This window comes from Prunus dulcis, chromosome 1, assembly GCF_902201215.1.
Source record: "Prunus dulcis chromosome 1, ALMONDv2, whole genome shotgun sequence".
Classification (NCBI taxonomy): Eukaryota; Viridiplantae; Streptophyta; class Magnoliopsida; order Rosales; family Rosaceae; genus Prunus; species Prunus dulcis.
In genome coordinates, this window is record NC_047650.1 from 3,368,247 (window position 1) to 3,388,006 (window position 19,760).

Below are 19,760 nucleotides of genomic sequence, written 5' to 3' on the forward strand. Positions count from 1 at the left end.
ATGATAAACAGGAAATATCACAGCTACAAGACTATCTGGCTACGGAGTTTGAGATGAAGGATCTAGGTGGACTCAAGTATTTCTTGGGAATTGAGGTGGCTCGATCGCAGCAAGGCATATTTCTCTCTCAAAGGAAATATGTCTTAGACTTGTTGACAGACACAGGAATGCTAGATTGTAAACCTGCGGACACTCCTATTGTTCAGAATCATCATCTTGGAGAATATCCGGATCAAGTTCTAACTAACAAAGAAAGATACCAAAGGTTAGTGGGAAGATTGATCTATTTGTCACATACTCGACCAGACATTGCTTATGCGGTGAGCGTTGTCAGTCAATTTATGCACTCTCCAAGTGAAGACCATATGAATGCAGTTCTTCGGATACTTAGATATTTGAAGTCTGCACCTGGAAAAGGACTTATGTTCTCAAAGCATGGTCATCTAAATATTGATGGTTATTCAGATGCAGATTGGGCAGGTAATGTAACAGATAGAAAATCCACATCGGGTTACTTCACATTCGTGGGAGGTAATTTGGTGACATGGAGAAGCAAGAAACAGAATGTAGTAGCTTTATCCGGTGCAGAAGCCGAGTTCAGAGGCATGACTAAAGGGATTTGTGAACTTCTTTGGTTAAGAAAGTTGCTTACTGAACTTGGGTATAAACCTACATCCACAATGAATCTCTTTTGTGACAACAAGGCTGCTATAGCCATTGCACAGAATTCGGTTCAGCATGATCGTACTAAACATGTTGAGGTGGATCGACACTTCATCAAACAAAAGCTTGAGGCTAAAGTGTTTCAGTTTCCTTTTGTGAAATCCGAGGATCAATTGGCGGATATTTTGACAAAGGCGATTTCCAGTAAAGCATTCCACAATTCACTAGATCAGTTGGGCATTGGCGACATCTATGCACCAACGTGAGGGGGAGTGTTGGCGTGACTTGTGGATATTGACTTACTTTCCTTACACACCAAGAATTCCTATTATAATTGTAATTGATTTACTTTAATTCCTGATTTCCTACTGCAAATAGATTTAGGAATTTATTATTTACTTGCCCATTCAGGTTTCGTTGTATTATAAATATGACCTCCTACAAGGAGAAGAATACACAGAAAATTCCAACAAACAAATATTCTCTCATAGTTTTCATATTTTAGCAGTGTGTTCAAATATTTCGTCAAATACCTTATTCATTCGCTTAAAAAGAAAAACTCAAGAAGATTGAGGTCACGTGACCAACATGTGCACTATAAGATGACATATATATATATATATATATATGCGTCCTCAAATACATCTTTCTTAGACTGCTTTTCTCACAATAATCAGTCATGTAACAACACGAAAGAGGAGCGTTGTATACAAGAATTTCTCAATTCCACGTTTCGGAATAATTGAAATTGCTACTGATTTAAGAACTTCATTAAGCATGCATTGGACAGAAAAAAGAAAAAAGAAAAAAGTTCTGATAGATGTTTGATGTAATGTGTCTCATTGTCTTCTATTACCTCCATGTTAGTCAAGGTTCTACTGTAGCATCAATCTAATCTTTGCTACAACAGAACCATGATGGAGGCCCATTTCTTCTGTATGGCTCTCATTAAATTCTTATCTCAATATTCAACAGACACGTTTTTTTTTAAGAATTTTACAAAACTGGAAAGAGGGCATCAATTTATTACACTTGGGAATGCCTCTGTTTTTCTTTTCTTAGATAAATGGTATTTCAAATTTGACAGAAATAATGCCATATACAATTTTATTCTCAGGAGAGCAATATACTATACTGGGATATTTTTTATTTTTTATTTTTTGGGAATCAAGTTATTGTGGGAATTTTTTTATCTGGCTTGTACCATTTTAGCCATACAATCTGCTTTGGAGCTTTGAAGCAATATTTGATATCAACCTTCAGACCACATGTCTGGTTATGTATCTCACTTTTTGATGCAGAAGGTGTATAATTTTGGGTACATTTGCATATTATTGTCTGTGTCCCTATAATATTTTCTGAGTTATAACGCTGATTAATCATCAACATTTGGGACAAGAAGAGATTAGTGAATGTAACATTTGGGATTTAATATGGGTATTTTTCTAAAGTTACATGGAGCTCTTTTGATATAAAACCCTACGTACATCTAAACACGTCTAAAGTTAAAAACAATATCGATACAATATGAAGAGAACATGACCCAATAACTACCATATTTTATTTTTCCTTTATATTTCTCTTATTTTGCTTAGTCAGCTTCTCTTCTTAGGTTACACAACTTCATTACAATTCACAAGGCCATTTTTCTCAACAAGGAGTTTTCTCCTTCTAAAGGTTTTGTAAGTGTGAGTTGTGGATTGATATGAAATTTTTAACGGGTTGATCCGGATAAGTTTCATGTGAGATTCGAGTCCTCTACCAAGACGTGTTATAAATTGTCACCCCTAAATTTGAACAATTTGAGCTTGATCAGCATTCAATAATGAGTTGGACTTGAGTTCAGTTTATTTAAATCAAAAGAAGTTGAACCTGAGCCCGAAAACCAAATCGAGTATATCGGGTTGGATCTGGGTCGCCTCCCTACTTGCTTAACCCGCCCAACTTGCTTGGCCAGTCCATTTTACTTTGGGCTAGCAGCTTAATAGAAGCCCAACTGAAGCCTGTCCGATTTTCATCATAAGTTTGATAGAATCCCTAAATCATAAAATCCAAAGACCATCGACCTGATTTTCTTTCTTTCACAAATTGGATTGTATTCCTTTGTTTCCTTGCGAGACAGCGCTGCCTCTTCTCTTCACTTCACTTCACTGAGTCGCAAGCAGCAGAAAGGCTGACACAAACCCTAGCTCTCTCTGCCATAATGAACTGCTCAAGTAAAGCTCTCTCTCTCCTTCTCTCTCGCGTTCGTTGTTTTACTTTTATCTTTTTTGGCTGATCTCTCTTTTTCTAACTATTACTCTTCTTATTTGCCCGTACAGTCTCCGGCGAGGTGCCGGAAGATCCTGTGGTCTCCAAGAAGTCTGGTTTGCTCTTCGAGAAGCGTTTAATCGAGAGACATATCTCGGTGTGTTTATTTCTCTCGCTATCTTCATTCTAGGGTTTCCGTTGGTTTTACCATTATTGTTTGGTTACTGAGAAAATTCCGGAAAATTAAAGAATAACTAACATGTGAAAACTTCGGAGTGCATTTTGTTTATGCCATTTATTGCTGCTAGAAGAACTCACATTTTTGATATTTTCAATGTTACATATGATAGAAGACTAAGTGTTTGTAGTTGTCCTGTTATCTTACTAGGAATACGGAAAATGCCCGATAACTGGGGAACCACTTACCGCTGATGATATTGTTCCAGTTCGAACGGGCAAGGTATACTGAATTTCAATATATTTACTTCATTTCATTCTTGGTACAACGTTTGGTTGATCTTTTTATATATTTAAAAACGTATATACATGTTTATATATGTGTGTGTGTGTGTATATATATATATATATGTAATTATGGGGTAAAATGGCCTCTTGAGCCGTGCACTACATGATAGAGGGTAGCCTTTGCTTACCCTTTAGAAAAGGTGGAACTTAATCATGGATCTCTGATAAGATGCCCAAGAAACTTTATCTGATAAGCGAGTTGGCGTTTTGTAATTAATATAGCTCCTTATGTGGTGGATTTACTCTGATGGCCTCCCTTGCAGATTGTAAGGCCCAGACCTGCACAAGCTGCTAGTATCCCTGGCATGCTCGGAATGTTCCAGCTTGTATGTCTTCTTATTATACTATTACTGTCTTCATTCATCACCTTTTGGCATTTACGTTTATCTTGTATCTTTGACTGTTGTTGTAGATCCTAAATTTTAATCTGTGTTTTATGCTATACTACAATTATCTCATTCAAATATGCAACTTGATTATCGTCAATATGTCATGGTCTTGGAATTGTCCAAGAATAAATCACGATTTGCTGTCCAGAAATAGAGATTTGTTTCTTACCCAAAATATAAAATCTTGGGAACTCCTGGCGAAGACATGTAAATATAGCTAAATAATGTCCAAGGTTAAGTGAAATAAACAAAATTACGAAATGTCATGGCTAGGCTACTTCTTAATTTGATGCAAAAAGAGTAAATTTTAGATTATTACTGAAAAACTTTAAATATAAGATCTAATTTTTCCTGATATAGCCGTCTCCATGATTATTCTGACTATAACCAACCAAAAGCATCCACATGATAAGTGGGACTCATTAGCAATCCCAGCATTTGCTTTCAGAACTTGACAAGTTCATTAGCATCACCCCATTCACGGACTGCCTAACTTGAAAATTATGATAAAATTTATGGTTATTGGATGGTCCTTGTGCATCATGTGGAATATGTTATAAGCACTGTAATGAGTTACCAACAAACTGTCCATTGTTCATTCTGTTTATTGTAGCAGTTGAGCCTCTATTTTTAGTGGGTTATGAATCTTAAGAACTGGTTTTGGATAGTGCTTAATTTAATGATATGATTTTACCTTTTTAAAAAAATAATATTATTATTGTGTTGCCCAGTGTTATTGCTTTGTTTTTCATCTCACATTGTGGTTCCAATTTTTGAAGTTTATTTTATATGTATTCTTTGTATAGTGAAGGAGTTTTTTTTTCCCCCTTCGTATCAATAGGAATGGGATAGTTTGATGCTAGCTAATTTTGCAATGGAGCAACAATTGCATACAGCAAGGCAAGAGTTGAGTCATGCTTTGTATCAGGTACTGCAACTAGGTGATATTTCTCCCAATTACATATTTTGCTTAGTCAAGGTACCTAGGTGCCTTCTTTTATTTCCTTTATTCTTTTAATTTTTTTTCTTTTGAGAACTTCATATTTAGCTTATACTTATTTTGCATTTTGTTATTTTTTTTTTTTGGGTTAACTGCAACTGGAATATGACTTCATGTGATCGAATGATCTAATTTTAGTAATCCATATTTTGGCAGCATGATGCTGCATGCCGTGTTATTGCGAGACTCAAAAAAGAAAGGGATGAAGCAAGATCATTACTTGCTCTGGCTGAGAGACAAATTCCCATGTCAGCACAATCAACAATTGCAGCAAATGCCTCTGTCCATAGCAATGGGAAACCAGGTTCTTTCTCTATATGCTTCTCAGAACATTTGATATATTTTCATAAGTTTACATGTTAACTCATTTGAGGTCTATTTTCTTCTATAGCTGCTGATGACCAGCTGGGACCTGGCTTGAGGAATGTACGCCCTGGAATATCTCCCAATATCCTAGATGATATGACTGAATGTAATTCGGTTCTTTCACAGCAGAGGAAGAGGCGACAGGTACTGTTATGCAACTGTTGTCACTTGCTAGATTTTTAGTAGTATACCTTCCATCTCATGTATAGTTTTTATTGAGAAAAGATGCTGGTGAAGGTCAGCCATTTTTACAGCATTTGTCTAATGAGTTATGCTAGTTATATCTTTAATTTGTATATGGGTTTTGTGCTCAGATATCCCCAACGTTGGCTCCAGTTGATGCTTTGGAGAGGTATACTCAGATATCTAGCCATCCCCTTCATAAAACAAGCAAACCTGGAATTTTATCGATTGATATTCATTCTAACAAGGTATGCGTTTGTTCTTATTTTATTATTATTTGGTTTTGTTCAAGCATCACTTCTGTATGGGTATGGCCGCTGCTTGCCTTGCTATTCAGTACTTGCTGTCAAATGCGTTTGTGGTGTTGTAATGTCTCTATTGATCTTTAGGTCTGCTATAGCTAGAACTTATCCAAAAAAAAATAAGTGGTGAAAATGAGTTTAGAAGGAACAATTTAAAATTCAATGAATCTGGAAGCTCTTATGTTTTAGGGTTCATTTGCATGGTTCAGTTTTGCCATATGGATAGCACATGCTGCTATTAGATGAGAATTTGGATCTTTTGCATGCTTTTTCTAACTTGATCTACTCTCTGCTCCAAAAGTTTTTCCCAGTTTTTTCTCTTAAAGGTAGACACCCCTTAAGGAAAAAGTAATTCCATCCTTCTGTGCCCACCTGTGTGTTTTATGTCTTTCTGATATCCTGTGCTAAAATGTCGAAAACAATACCCTAGAAGGATAAATAGTTATGTTCAGTACACATAACAAATTTAGGTTTACGCAATTATTGTTAATTATGTGCGCCTTGGTCATGTTTCCATCTTGCTGATCAAAACTAATTTTTTTTTTTCCCTTTTCCTTACAGAACATAATTGCAACTGGAGGGGTTGATACAAATGCAGTAATCTTTGATCAACCATCAGGACAAATCATATCCACTCTTAGTGGTCATTCAAAGAAGGTATCATCTATTAACCCTATCAAACAATTGCTTGATGTCTTTTCATTAATGCATATTGAATGGTTATGTATCTTTTCCTTGGTAGGTTAACAGTGTCAAAATTGTACCTCGGGACGATCTGTTAATAACTGGGTCAGCAGACAAGGTAAGCCACATTTAATTTATTTCTTCTTGTTCATGGACATTTTCAACCCTTTATTGATTTGTTCATTGCTTCGTTGCTATTTCATCTATACTATTTTCTGGGCATCTATTGTTAGCTTTGCATATTATTCGGTACCAATGTGTAACGCTGGCCACTACTGAACTTTGAATACCTCAAAATTGCAAGTTTTGAGTTGGGATTTTTGAAGTTTTACCATGTGGACCTACACGAATTCAAATTGAGATGCTAGATTTCTTTATATTGCTTTACATGTTGTAACTGGGTAACCTCCCCTGACCTGAACACAATGGTAACAATAGAAAAAAAAAATATATTTGGAGTAAACACAGAACTGTGCATGCATGCAATTTAGAGGTTATGCATAGGTTTTACTTGTGTAACTTATCAGATATTCAATCTAGTGGAGTCTATATTGTGATGTTTTGATATCATTTTTTTCCATCAATGTTGCAGACAGTTCGCATATGGCAAGGTTCTGATGATGGGAACTATAACTGTAACCACGTTTTGAAGGACCATACTGCAGAGGTAAATAGTTTTGATTCAATCTTTTCCCCAACAAGTTCACCAAAAAATGCTCCGAGTCCCTTTAAGTGGAAAAATGAGCAGTAAATCAAGGGAAAAAAAGTGAACTTACTGTGCTTCAATAACCATTTCTACTTTTTGTCTTTCTGTGTCCAAGTCGTGATGTTTCCGTATTTCCTGTGTTCAGGAATTTTTGATGTTTGATAACTAATGAATAATGTCTGATAAAATAAACTGCTACCTGGCAATTTTCTTTTTATTTGATATTTTTTGAGGGGCACTGCCCAGCAACCGAGTTTTAGTGTGTATTGCATTCTATATACTGGTTATGTGCTATGTATATTACTTTATTTAACATCTCAAAAAAAATTTCAGGTGCAAGCTGTTACTGTGCATGCCACGAATAACTACTTTGTGACTGCTTCTCTTGATGGTACATGGTGCTTTTACGATCTTTCCTCGGGGTTATGTCTGACACAGGTTATAATCCTTCACTCTGTGTGTGTGTGCATGCATGCAGGATGCCATGTTTTCAATATCATGCACTTTGACAAGTATCATTCTTTTTGAACATCAGCTTCTATCATGAGGCAGTACAATACAAATGCATAAACTTGAGGACATGTTTATGCAGTTCGTTAAATATGCTTAGTATGCAGCTCTTTGCATTTCATTGGTTGATGAAGTGGGGAAAATATTTATGGTTGACGAAGTGTCGAAACTTCTGTAAAATGTTATTGTATGTTTAAACTGATGCACGTGTATATCTGCTTCTATACTAGTTGAGTTAGCTAAAGTAATGAAAAAAGAGAATGGAAACTTTTCCATTTGAAACAGAGTTCGTATTTTTTTTCTCCATCTATGTTCTCCTGTGATATCATTACCTGTACCTTAATTTGCCTTGTCCTTGATGATGCAATGAAAATTTCTTTGGCTTTTTAGGTTGAAGACCCTTCCGCATCTGAGGGCTATACATCTTTGGCGTTTCATCCTGATGGTCTTATCCTTGGAACAGGCACCACTGGGGGCCTTGTGAAAATTTGGGATGTTAAAAGTCAGGTGTGCAGGCATTACTTTTTCTTCTGCTTTCAACCTTTATTTTTTAGTTCTGATTTTACTTTCATTACTTCTGCTGATTGACAGACAAATGTTGCGAAGTTTGAGGGACATGTTGGTGCAGTAACTTCCATCTCCTTCTCTGAGAATGGTTACTTTCTTGCGGTAGGTGCTCCACTAAGAAAAAAAATGAAGTAGATAGAGAATTATATGATATCATGCTCATATGTTTTACATTTAAATTGGACAGACTGCAGCAAGTGATGGCATTAAGTTGTGGGATCTACGCAAATTGAAAAACTTCAGGACATTCACTCCATATGGTCCTGACACACCAACAAACTGTGGTATGTATATCTACAAGCCTTCTCATAGTTTCTTTCCCGGCAAAAAAATGAGAAGTATTTCATTGCAATGCCTTCACTGTCCAAAATTCTGTTGAATCAGTTGAAAGCAACTCTACTTCTTGGGGATTCTTGGTTGACATGGTGAATTTTTGGTAGATGAGAAAATTTCTTCTTGAAAGCAACTCTACTTCTTGTGTATCTAATTCTTCTTGCTAGATGAGAAAATTCCCTGAGGTCATATATCTATATGCTTCCCTTTTTGTTATAGTCTTCCTATTGTCCTATGTAATCTCTCATTACTTTAGTAACAATGAATTGGATAAGATTTCTTATTTAAACTCTTTTAATATCATACAAGTCTTGCCAAATGTGGAGTATAATGAAAGCTCTGTTTCTGATCCATGCAGTTGAATTCGACTACAGTGGAAGTTACCTTGCTGCTGCAGGCTCCGATATAAGGTCAGTGTTTGAAAAACATACATTTTTGGATTGAACACCTGAATTTTTTTTAAAAAATGCCTTTTCATTGTTGTTAATAATATCAAGAAGCTTAATGCATGATGGGGGTAGTTTAAAAATTGTAATATTCTACTGACAATTATAGCATCCCATAATTGTATATGGATATGCGATGAACTGTAACCTTCTTAAGTACAATTATGGCACACCCGAGGACAAAAGATTACAGTTTATGTCATATCCAAGGAACTACCCATTCTGTTCCTCCTACCTGCCTTCTCCCTCCCTGATTTCTCTTTTGAAGAAGATTATGAAATGAAATGATTGGCTTAGATTTACTAGACATTAGTGTAGTGGCCTGTGAAAAACTGGAATTTGGTATAATAGTGGTTAATTACTTAAGTTGTCTGAAAGTTGCCATATTTCTCTCTGAGTGAATGTGAGAAAGCTGACATTTGCATATTACGTCAGTCCAACAGAAGCTGGATATTCTTTGAAATGCATAACAGTTTAGAAATAAATTTTTAATTTATAGTATAGTTTCTTCTCTATTTGTAAATTCTCATCTCCAAATGCCAAATATTCTGCTGCTGTCTTGCTTTCAAGAAACTTTTGAACACTGATTTTGATATTTTGCTTTTGCAGAGTCATCCAAGCTACTAGCGTCAAATTAGATTGGAACACTATAAAGACTTTTCCTGATATGTCTGGCACAGGTTATTTCTCTTCCACTCGCCTGTCAATTGTTGGTTGTGGGCCTTTGTGGCCTTTACTTTACATTAGGCCCTGATGTTCTTTACGTTCCTTGTCTTGTTTTAGGTAAAGCAACAAGTGTCAAATTTGGTCCAGATGCAAAATATATTGCAGTAGGATCGATGGACCGTAACCTTCGCATTTTTGGCCTGCCTGGCGATGATAGTGCAATGGAGCCCTGAAGTCTTATCAAAGTTACCCCGTCTGCAGTTGCTGTTACCTTCACTGCTGGTTAATTTGGATTCATCTTGTTGGCCATTGAACAGGGTTTTGAAGCAATTGTGCCTTGTAGAACATTTATGTAGTTTTGTATTTCCATGTGCAGTGTTAGCTGAGTGATAGATGTTATTCCGGGGGGAAAAAAAAAAGGAAAGAAAAAAAGGGGATAGAAATAGTTGAATGCTTAAGAGATTTCAATTTTCGTGGCATATTTATTGGCGGCTGAGGTTGTACTATTATTTTTTTCATGTTCTTAATTTCCCCAAATACCATCATGACATTATGGTTGATCATGACTTGAAAAAATTAACCAAAATTGGTTATTAATGTTTTGTTACGGTCATCTAGATGAGGGAAATAAATTTGGGATTTTGATAAAATTCAGAATATCTAAGTTGACATGAATCAATTCCCGTGTTTAGATAAAAAAATATAGAAATTTAGAAATTCATCGTGGGAAAAAACTTGAAATTTGGAGATCATAAATTCCAACTTTAAATTCTATCTAAAAGTTGTCATTAGAGGTTGAGATTTTAAAAAATATAACTTTACAAATAAAGGATAAATTCCGTGTTTTAAATCCGTCACTCAAAAAAAAAAAAAACTTTACAAGTTCTTGAACATTAATTTGTCATTTTAAATTCCGTTATTTATGAAATCTTTTGTACTCTTAAATTTCCTCATCCAAAAGCACTATTAGGGCTTTTTGGTTATTAGCACAAATCTAACAATTCTTAACCGTAACATTTTTAAGAAAAAAATTAGTTCTCCAAATTTCCCAACCCTTTAGGCACGATAAATTGTGCAGCACTAAAAGAGAAGAATGCACACTCAAAGGGATATTCCCAAAATCGAATTTAGAAATTACAGATAGAAAATACTACCCTCCTGCTAATGACAATATGACTTGTGCATGTAAGCTTTTTTCGTATGTTTTTTATGAATTATTTTTCACATGTCAAATTGTAATTTTCAGGAAGGAGGAGCATCTCCTAGGGAATGAGCCAAGTAGTATCCGTTACAAATATTTATGATAGAATCATATAATTCATGGCAAATTAGATTTTCTATTTTCTTCTGCAAAGGATGTGCAAATATGCATACAATACAACTACATAACTTTAGCATAAAAATACTACATAAATTTCGGAAAATTAGAATTAAGACAGTCCTTTTGCATAGCAAAATAATCCCACGAGCTACAGCTTCAAATCTAATAGCTTTCCAAAAGTATTGTTCATCCCATGTTAATCAAAGCCCTCCTATGCTGAATGGTGGAGCAAACTAGAAATAGAAGAATAAAGAATGTAATCACCAACATGATACACAGATACAAATGTATATCATCATCTTGGGCTTGTATCAAGGAAGGTACCGTGACGCATGTGTAAAACCCCAAAGCTGCATACAGAAAAGAATGCATAAGTATGTGATCAAGTATCGACATATGTTATATTTGTTTGTTTACGCACTCAAGTGTTACACCTGAATGGAGATTGAGCATGCGTACACATAAAGGCGAAGAGGGTGCTCAAACACATTACCTCAACATTCTTCAACTCAAACTCTGAGGTATGAGCCAAGCACAAGTTCCCAAATGTTTCACATGGTCCGCTTGTTCCACTTAACCTTTTTCAAACAATAGTTTACAATTGTAACAAATGGATCTGTAAGTATTTCTCCATCTGACTACAGGATACAGGTGGGAATTCAAAGGAAAGCATTGGAAAAGAAAAACTTACAGATCTCCATCCAAGCATAAAGCATAGTTACCACCACCCCCAAGAGCTAGCATGTCATTCAAACACATGTAGTAATACCTGTTGGCTCCTATGTACACAAATTAGACACGGCATCAGCAGTGCCTTTTTCTTTCTAAATGAAAAAAGGAAAAGCCAAGCTATGGCTCTTCATTCATCCTAAAGTCCAAATATTGAGTTACATATTGCTTTACATTTCATCTACTATCATGAAGCATTTTTGAAACAAGAACCAGCCAATCCATACGAAGGACAAATTGACATGTTAATGCGGCGGAGTAACTTGTAACCTTCTGTCAGAGACTGAGGTATCATTTAGCATCTCTATCTTAAGCTCCATAACCCATCCACGTTATACATATCATACATATTACGCAAACCCATAATTTGAATGCCGAATCCTCCAAAAGGAAACATGCCTCGCAAAGACATAGGACAAAATGCTTACCAGTTGGTCTAAATAGCCTTGGTTCACCATATATGGTTGTAAAGACAAATGTCTGGTTTGTTCCCTATAACCAAAAGGAAAGCATAAGAAGATGCTTATATTGGAAAGAAAAAGAAAGAGAAATTTCAGACATCCAAGTATACGGTTAAGAAATAATTTTCAAATATTAGTATTCATCCTATAAAAAGAAAGGGACATATATTCATTAAGGTAAGGGCATCTTTACTTGATATTTTCTTTTTGCCGTAGGTTTCAAGGGGCCCTCTAGAAGTCCACCAAACACAGCACCTTGCCTATCTCCAACAATCTAGAAAGTGTAAATACAGTCCACATTATCCTCACAATACTACAAATGATTTGATGTTATCAATTTCAGATCTCCTTGGCAGAGACATTAACATACCAGCAAACAAGGACCAGAGAGGTCAGAACTCTTGCGGATAAGAGTACGGAGTGATATACCATGTTTCGACGTACTGCCCTTCAATCAAAAGAATTGATACTGAATCGAAATCCAAATGCAACAATAGTATACTACTTTTAACGCAGGGCGCAAACTCCTCAAGAAGCTTACCTATACAGCAAAACCCATTGGCACCCTTTCACTATATTAGGAAGAGATGACAGCAAGAATTCATGCAGGTCTGAGGAGATAAATACAGAGTCATCCATGAGATAGGGTAGATGCTTCTGTGGACTATGCTGGTCAGTTGCTTCTTCAAACACCTCAGAACCACTGGTGCTCCCACCGGAAACGTGGTCGTAATCACTTTCTCGATTATTTTCTGTTTCCTTGTTCTCACCTGGTGAACGACATTCTACATATCTATGTAGGGATTCATCTTGGGATTCAAAGTCTACATTACTAACAGAGAGTGATCGTTGATGCTTGCCTGATCTGGATTCACCAAAGCCAACTGACGGGATAACGTAGGAAAAATATGAAGACATTGATTTACCCCCTTTAGAATCAGGCCTGGCCTACACATTCAAAGACCTAATGTAAACAATCATGATACATACGACAAATTAAATTAAAGAAGCTACCTTCTGCTTGGAAATTGTAAAAACAGAGCACTGACTATTCCCAGAAAAAAGAGGAAAAAAAAAAAAATTCAACCGAACGAAATCATAACTCTGGGCATGCATGGTTGAGATGAACTTTTGGAACTGAACAAGGACACAAATAATTTGAAACAAATTACAAATGAAGCTAAACTTCTCCCCTTAGAAACCGCAAATATATAACTTTAGGGTTAAAACAATGCAAGAAATTGTCATAAAACTCAGTTCCTAAGTTTCCTGGCAGATATTATCACAATAACAGCAACAAGTGAATGGCCCAATTATGTTGTTTTGACAGTAATTAGCTTCAGATCACTCAGACAATGGCATTCCCTTGTTGCCCATGAGATCTCAAGTTCTCAGCTAGACAAAATCCAAACAGAACCATATTACACAAACAACCAAACTGAAAACCTACGTTATCTATGACACCCAGATCTCAAAATTCTTGAATAAGAAGGATCACATCAACATTGCCAGCAAAACCCATCAAGCTCAAACATTCAAGCTAATGAAAAACACAGAGAAAAAGAACAAAAAACAGAGAAATAATTGGATCAGGGATGGTACAAAAATTACCTCAGGATGATGATGGTCCAGTGAGGGAGGAAGAGAAGAAGAGGATGATGAGTCGGGTGAATCAGCAAAGAGACGTGAGAGCCTCTCTGTAACCTTCTCTTTCAAAGTGAACATTGTGATCAGCTGACGTGAAGGAAGAAGGAAAGATGCAAACAGGTCTATGAATCTCAGGCCTTTCTTTCTCTCTATGTTTTTTTTTGGGGTTTTGGTTTTTAACGTTTTTGATTTCCAAACGATTTTAGCTTTTGATTTTTTGTGTGGAGGAGGAACAAAAGGACCGTACGTCAGTGGCAAAGAAATCAAATCAAACGGAGAAAAGGAAAGGCATAGGTCATCGGGGCAACTTCAATGTGATTTGGATTATACTATTCTACACATAACGCATCCTATGTGATTGCTATCTATGTTTGGAATATACATTTATTGTCTATGCTTGCTTCCCAACTTTCGTGGTCTCAAAAACTATTGGTGCTATGTATAATAAAATTAGAAGACAAACTTTGTTGCCAGGAGTGCAAGTTTCACAACATTTGTTGCTAGTACTTATTCAGTTTTCAAATAAATTAAATCTCCTAGGAAAACCGATTCACTTTTTCTGTTTAGATTTAAAAGAATTAAAATAACATCAACATCATCATTATGTATGTTGCGATCTCCTAATTTGATTATCGACACACATTATGACTCAATCTCGGCTAACTAGTTTTTTAGAAAATGTGTTATTTTATTGACATGTGCAATTTGATTATTTTATAAAGGAAAACAATCTACTTCTGAGAACATTTTACCCAAATTAGAAAAAAATATCATGATGAATTGGTTAAAATTCTAAATCTCATTAAGCATAATCCTTTAGCTCATAATAGTGGTTAAAATTCGAAATCTCATTGAACACAAAATTTAGGGCATTTGGTTCTGTTTCATGCTATATTATAGCATTTCGAACTTTACAAATTATGCATATGTGAGTTAGGCCAGTTGTGCTTGTTTTTTATATATAAAAAAATATTAGTCTAAACTACAAGGAAGTGGGAAATTTCTTACACAACACTACCAATTGCCCAAATTAGAGATGCTGCTTATGATTTGGAAGATGTTATTGAAACTTACGGCTTGAAAGTGGTTTCCAAGAAGAAAAGAGGTGTGAAGAATGTTCTCAAAAGATTTGCCTACATCTTCAAGGAAGGGGTCAATCTTCACAAGATTGGGAAAGAAATTGAGAATATCACTACCAAAATTTCTGAGTTGAGGTCGAGTTTGCAGAAGCATACATAAAGGAAATTAACCCTTGTAATCAGGGACGGTCCTATGCTATGTACAACCTGGGATATAGCCCAAGTTAGGTTTTTTCTTTTCTTAAAGTTAGTGTTAATGTTTAAGCATATATGATGAAAAGTTGTTGGCATTGTTAGTGTAAAATAGGCCTTTTAAACAAATAAAATAAAAATGATATGTTTTCAAATTAAATTTATATGTATTTATGATTAATTCCATAAGCCTCCCTTAAGAGTCCAGTAAGGGAAGTTACCCTTGTAAAAATAACAGTCCAGTAAAATGCACCCATTTTTAAAAAAATACAAAGTAAAAATAAAGAAATTACCTTGGCATTGTCAGTGGCGGCCGGTAGTTGAGTGGTTCTCCAATTACAAGCGGGGATGGACCCAGCATTTTAAAATGGGATGGGCTAGATTTACCTTACTGGACTGTTAGATTTTAAAAAATGGGTGCATTTTTAAGTGAAATGGGGTGGTTCGGTTTGTGTTTAGTACTTATAAAATGAAGCACTGAGAGCAGAGCACAATATGGGCTCCCCTGTTTAGCTATGTTTTCTTTGTCCATTTTTATTGTTTTTTGCTTGTGCTTGCGGCAGGCAGGTCAGGACTGGTAAACGAAGGCCTTTCCATTTATAGCTCTTTATCAACTGATTTTGGAATTAAACCAGCAGTGGAGATCTGTGCTTGGGTGGTGGATCTGTTAGGCCGATCCAGCATCAAATTTCATCAAAACGATGTCTGTAGAAGCTGGTCCAAGTGTTTTGGGGTCTTTAGTTACTGCTTCTGTGTTGCATGGGAATCATGACATGCAAGATCTAGCTTACAAGTTCCTTATTCAACTAGAACCCAAAAACCCTTCAAATTATATTTCGCTATCGAACTTTTATGCCTCTTCTAGGAGCACCAGTTCATGCTACTTTTAGATATGCAGATGGGGCTGCTCGTAGAGTATCACAATTATGCCCTACATAGAGGTGGCCCTGCGTCTGTTGGAAGGTTTTTTTTTTTTTTTTTTTTTTTTTGAGGGTACTGTGGAGGTTTTCTTTAAAAATATAAAAAATGGGGCATCCAGCTACAATGATTCAGGTCATCACATCACATCAGCTTAAGATAAGGTTTTCTTTTTCTTTTTCTTCAATTATACAACTTGCATTGGATGCTGTGGTGTTGTGGTGTGTGCTGTCCAAAAAGTTGGAACAAATATATAATTAAGGGAAGGTGGTCAGAAAGAACGAAAACGCCGAAGTTTACTACTTTTTGTTGGGTGGAATTGGACTTCATACATAGACAGAAAGAAATTGCTCTACCGACAAAGAGATATTCTCATCAATCAATCTAAAAACTAGATCTGGTTTACTTGTTTTCGTTTTGCCGAAGAGAGAGTAAGCAGTAGAGAGCATGGCTGAGGCAGTTGTTTCCTTTGTGCTCGAAAGTGTCAGAGACTTCACCATTCAGGAAGCCAAGTTCTTGTCTGGAGTCAGCCGTCAAGTTGAAGCTGCACAAACTGAGCTAGAATTCATGCAGGGATTCCTCAAAGATGCAGATGCAAGACAAGGACAAGATACAGGAGTCCGTATTTGTGTTGCCAAAATTAGAGATGCGGCTTATGATTTGGAAGATATTATTGAAACTTATGGCTTTAAAGTGGATTCCAAGAAGAAGAAAAGAGGCCTCAAGAATGTTCTCAAAAGATTTGCCTGCATCTTCAAGGAAGGGGTTGATGTTCACAGGATTGGGGCAGAAATTGAGAATATCACTACTAAAATTTCTGCGTTGAGATCGAATTTGCAGAGTTATAACATAAAGGAAATAAGGGACAGGGACAGCGGTGGTGGTGAATCTTCCTTGCAATTGCATGAGAGGCTAAGGAGAAGTTATTCTCATGTTGTTGAACGTGATGTTGTTGGGTTAGAGTCCAACGTTGAAGAATTGGTTATGCATTTGGTGAAAGATGAAAATCGTCATCAAGTTGTATCTATTTGGGGGATGGGCGGTTTAGGGAAGACCACCCTTGCAAGAAAGGTTTATCATCACAAAAAAGTAAGGCAGCATTTTCATAGTTTTGCTTGGGTCTGTGTATCTCAACGTTACCAAGTAAGAAATGTTTGGGAGGGAATTTTATTTGAAGTCATTTCTGCTACCAAGGAACAAAAACAAGAAATGAAGGACATGACAGAAGATAAAATAGCAAAGAAGCTTTTCCGTGTTTTGCAAAAAATGAAATGTTTGGTGATCCTTGATGACATATGGAGAATCGAGACATGGAATCTTTTGAAGGCTGCATTTCCAAATGTGGAAACAGAGAGCACAATATTGCTTACTACACGCAATAAAGCAGTAGCTTTGCCCCTAAATAGAAATGCTTTTCTCCACGAACTCAAGGCACTAAATGAGAATGAGAGCTGGGAACTATTTGAGAAGATAGCAATATCTGGAAGGGCTGATATCGGTATTTCTCACCCTTACTCTTTTCTTTTCCAGGTTCTTAGTTATATAGCAAGCCACATAGAAACCATTACATTGCATATGACACAACTTATGTAGTGTTTTTTCTTTTTTCAGTCATTGTTAAATTTTTTGAATATTGTCGAACATGTAGCAATTTTATTGACTGCCTTACTTGGTTAGACATTCGTTTTTTTTTTTTTTTTGGGGGTCACTCATTTGTTAGGTAGCAAGATGGATGGTAATTTATCTTATGCAATAGCAAATAATAATCAGGACAATGCTAGCTAATTCAAAATTTTCTCCCAACCTTCTCTTCCATCCAACGATATCCCATACATTTTCTGTGTTGGTGCAGATTTAACTTTTAAATGTTCTCCATTTGGCATGTATTAATTAGCAAATCCAAACTTATAATAAGATAAAGGTTATGAATAAATTTCGGGATTTCACAATTTTAATTTTAAATCATTCGAGCAAGGAATATCCACTGAGACTGCTCATACTACAAGTTCGTGTTTGATTTTTTTTTTCTTTGCCTATTTTTCAGACTTGGGAATGTACACAAAGAAGAAAGACTTAGGAATGAAGATGCTTCAACATTGTAAAGGTTTGCCATTAGCCATTATTGTGCTTGCTGGAGTTCTAGCCAGAAAAAACTCCATTAGAGAATGGGTGAGAGCGTATGAGAATGTTCGTGAATACATAAACAGAGGCATCGGACATGAAGAAGAATATGAAGGTGTATCACAAGTGTTGGCATTGAGTTATGATGACCTACCATATTACTTAAAACCATGTTTTTTATATTTAAGTCATTATCCTGAAGACTCTGATTTTTTTGTGAGCGAATTGACTAAGTTATGGGTGGCAGAAGGTCTTATCTTCTCGAGACAACAAAGACATAGTTTGGGGGAAACAATGGAGGATATAGCACATGATTGGTTAAGTGAGTTGGTAGAAAGGTGTTTGGTTCAAGTGGGAACAAGTGGTTCAACTGGGACAATTAAAGGTTGCCGAATCCATGATCTTGTACGAGACATGTGTTTGTTAAGGGCAAAGGAGGAAAGTTTTCTCCAGATTAAATATTCTTTGCAAGAAAGTACTTCTTCTATGGCAGCCAAGGCAACACAATTGGGGAAAATTCGAAGACTTGCAATTTACTTGGATAAGAACGCAGATATGTTGGTTTCTTCAAGAGATGAAACAAATGGTCACGTAAGGTCTCTATTATTCTTTGGCCTAAGAGAATGGATTCCAAAAAGTGAAAAAGGATTACTATCTCCGTTGAAGGATTTCAAAGTGCTTAGAGTTTTGAAGGTTGAAGGTCTTGATGAAGTAGAAGTAGAGTTGCCAAGTGAAATTGGAAATATGGTACACTTAAGGTTTCTAAGTGTGAAGGGGAGCGAAATAAAAAGGTTTCCACCATCCCTAGGTAATTTAGTATGCTTGCAAACTCTTGATTTTCGTGTTTCTGTTAATGTCGTCATGGTCATCCCAAATGTGATAATGAAGATGAAACAATTAAGACATTTATATTTACCCTGGATTTACAAAGCAAAGGGTAAGCTGGAGCTGTCTACTCTTGGCCATCTACAGACTTTATATAACCTTTCAAGTGAGTATTGTGATTTGAAAGATGTTGGTAGATTAACCAATCTTAGAAAACTGAAAATAAGAGTGTTAGGCTCTTTGCAAAATCTGGAGGAAATCTTAAAATCTACAGGCAGCACACTTAACCGTATCCGGTCTCTAATTGTGAAAAACGACACGAATGGCGATGAAGAGCAAGCTATGCAAATAGTATCAAGCTGTCGGGGTATATACAAATTGACGTTGGATGGGCCAATCGCAGAATTACCGAAAGAGCTACACAACTATCCAAACCTCACCAAGTTAGTATTATGGAGTTGTGGTCTCAAGGAGGACCAAATGGGAATACTAGAGAAGCTGCCAAACCTAACAAATTTGAAGCTTTTTGAAAAACCTTTCGAGGAGAATACAAAGATACTGGTTTTCTCCAGAGGAGGATTTCCTTCTCTTGAATTTCTTCATGTTTCTAGAATGGACCAAATAACAGAGCTGAGGGTAGAGAAAGGAGCCATGCCTCGTCTTTGTCAATTGTGCATCCAATTTTGCTCGGGATTGACTACACTTCCGAATGGGCTGAGATATCTTATTTATCTCAAGGAATTAACCATTAGATGGATGTGTAGAGAACTCCACCGTCGGATTGAGGAAGATGGAGAGGATTTCTATAAAATTCAACATGTACCTTCCCTTGTAATTGGAGACCCACACTATTATTAACCCCCGATGCAATGATGGC

General features: G+C 36.2%; 3 protein-coding genes across 5 annotated transcripts; 2 read left to right on the forward strand and 1 right to left on the reverse strand.

Annotated features, from left to right (window-relative positions):
• Nucleotides 1-2,707: 2,707 nt before the first annotated feature.
• Nucleotides 2,708-10,099, forward strand: LOC117612412 (pre-mRNA-processing factor 19-like). 2 transcript variants are annotated; one of them, XM_034341099.1, is made up of 18 exons: nucleotides 2,708-2,879; nucleotides 2,985-3,070; nucleotides 3,302-3,373; nucleotides 3,702-3,764; nucleotides 4,669-4,755; nucleotides 4,984-5,131; nucleotides 5,219-5,337; nucleotides 5,508-5,624; nucleotides 6,240-6,335; nucleotides 6,421-6,480; nucleotides 6,955-7,029; nucleotides 7,402-7,506; nucleotides 7,969-8,085; nucleotides 8,170-8,247; nucleotides 8,333-8,429; nucleotides 8,837-8,888; nucleotides 9,534-9,604; nucleotides 9,708-10,099. In XM_034341099.1, the coding sequence occupies exons 1-18, from the start codon at nucleotides 2,867-2,869 to the stop codon at nucleotides 9,821-9,823; spliced, it is 1,572 nt and encodes a 523-aa protein (XP_034196990.1). In that variant the 5' UTR covers nucleotides 2,708-2,866; the 3' UTR covers nucleotides 9,824-10,099. The 2 variants fall into 2 exon arrangements, with proteins under 2 accessions (XP_034196990.1, XP_034196996.1); XM_034341105.1 differs by lacking the exon at nucleotides 3,702-3,764 and having other exon boundaries at nucleotides 2,768-2,879.
• An 808-nt stretch (nucleotides 10,100-10,907) lies between these two features.
• On the reverse strand, nucleotides 10,908-14,072 carry LOC117612427 (TLD domain-containing protein 2). 2 transcript variants are annotated; one of them, XM_034341109.1, is made up of 8 exons: nucleotides 13,713-14,072; nucleotides 12,643-13,049; nucleotides 12,472-12,544; nucleotides 12,295-12,375; nucleotides 12,069-12,132; nucleotides 11,603-11,690; nucleotides 11,405-11,489; nucleotides 10,908-11,261 (listed from the first exon to the last, which is right to left on the reverse strand). In XM_034341109.1, exons 1-8 carry the CDS (start codon nucleotides 13,824-13,826, stop codon nucleotides 11,223-11,225), a joined length of 951 nt encoding a protein of 316 aa, XP_034197000.1. In that variant the 5' UTR covers nucleotides 13,827-14,072; the 3' UTR covers nucleotides 10,908-11,222. The 2 variants fall into 2 exon arrangements, with proteins under 2 accessions (XP_034197000.1, XP_034197007.1); XM_034341116.1 differs by having other exon boundaries at nucleotides 12,643-13,065; nucleotides 13,713-13,824.
• Nucleotides 14,073-16,241: 2,169 nt separating this feature from the next.
• On the forward strand, nucleotides 16,242-19,741 carry LOC117615714 (putative disease resistance protein At1g50180). The gene is made up of 2 exons (XM_034344851.1): nucleotides 16,242-17,435; nucleotides 17,982-19,741. The coding sequence occupies exons 1-2, from the start codon at nucleotides 16,385-16,387 to the stop codon at nucleotides 19,739-19,741; spliced, it is 2,811 nt and encodes a 936-aa protein (XP_034200742.1). The 5' UTR covers nucleotides 16,242-16,384.
• The last annotated feature ends 19 nt before the right edge of the window (nucleotides 19,742-19,760 follow it).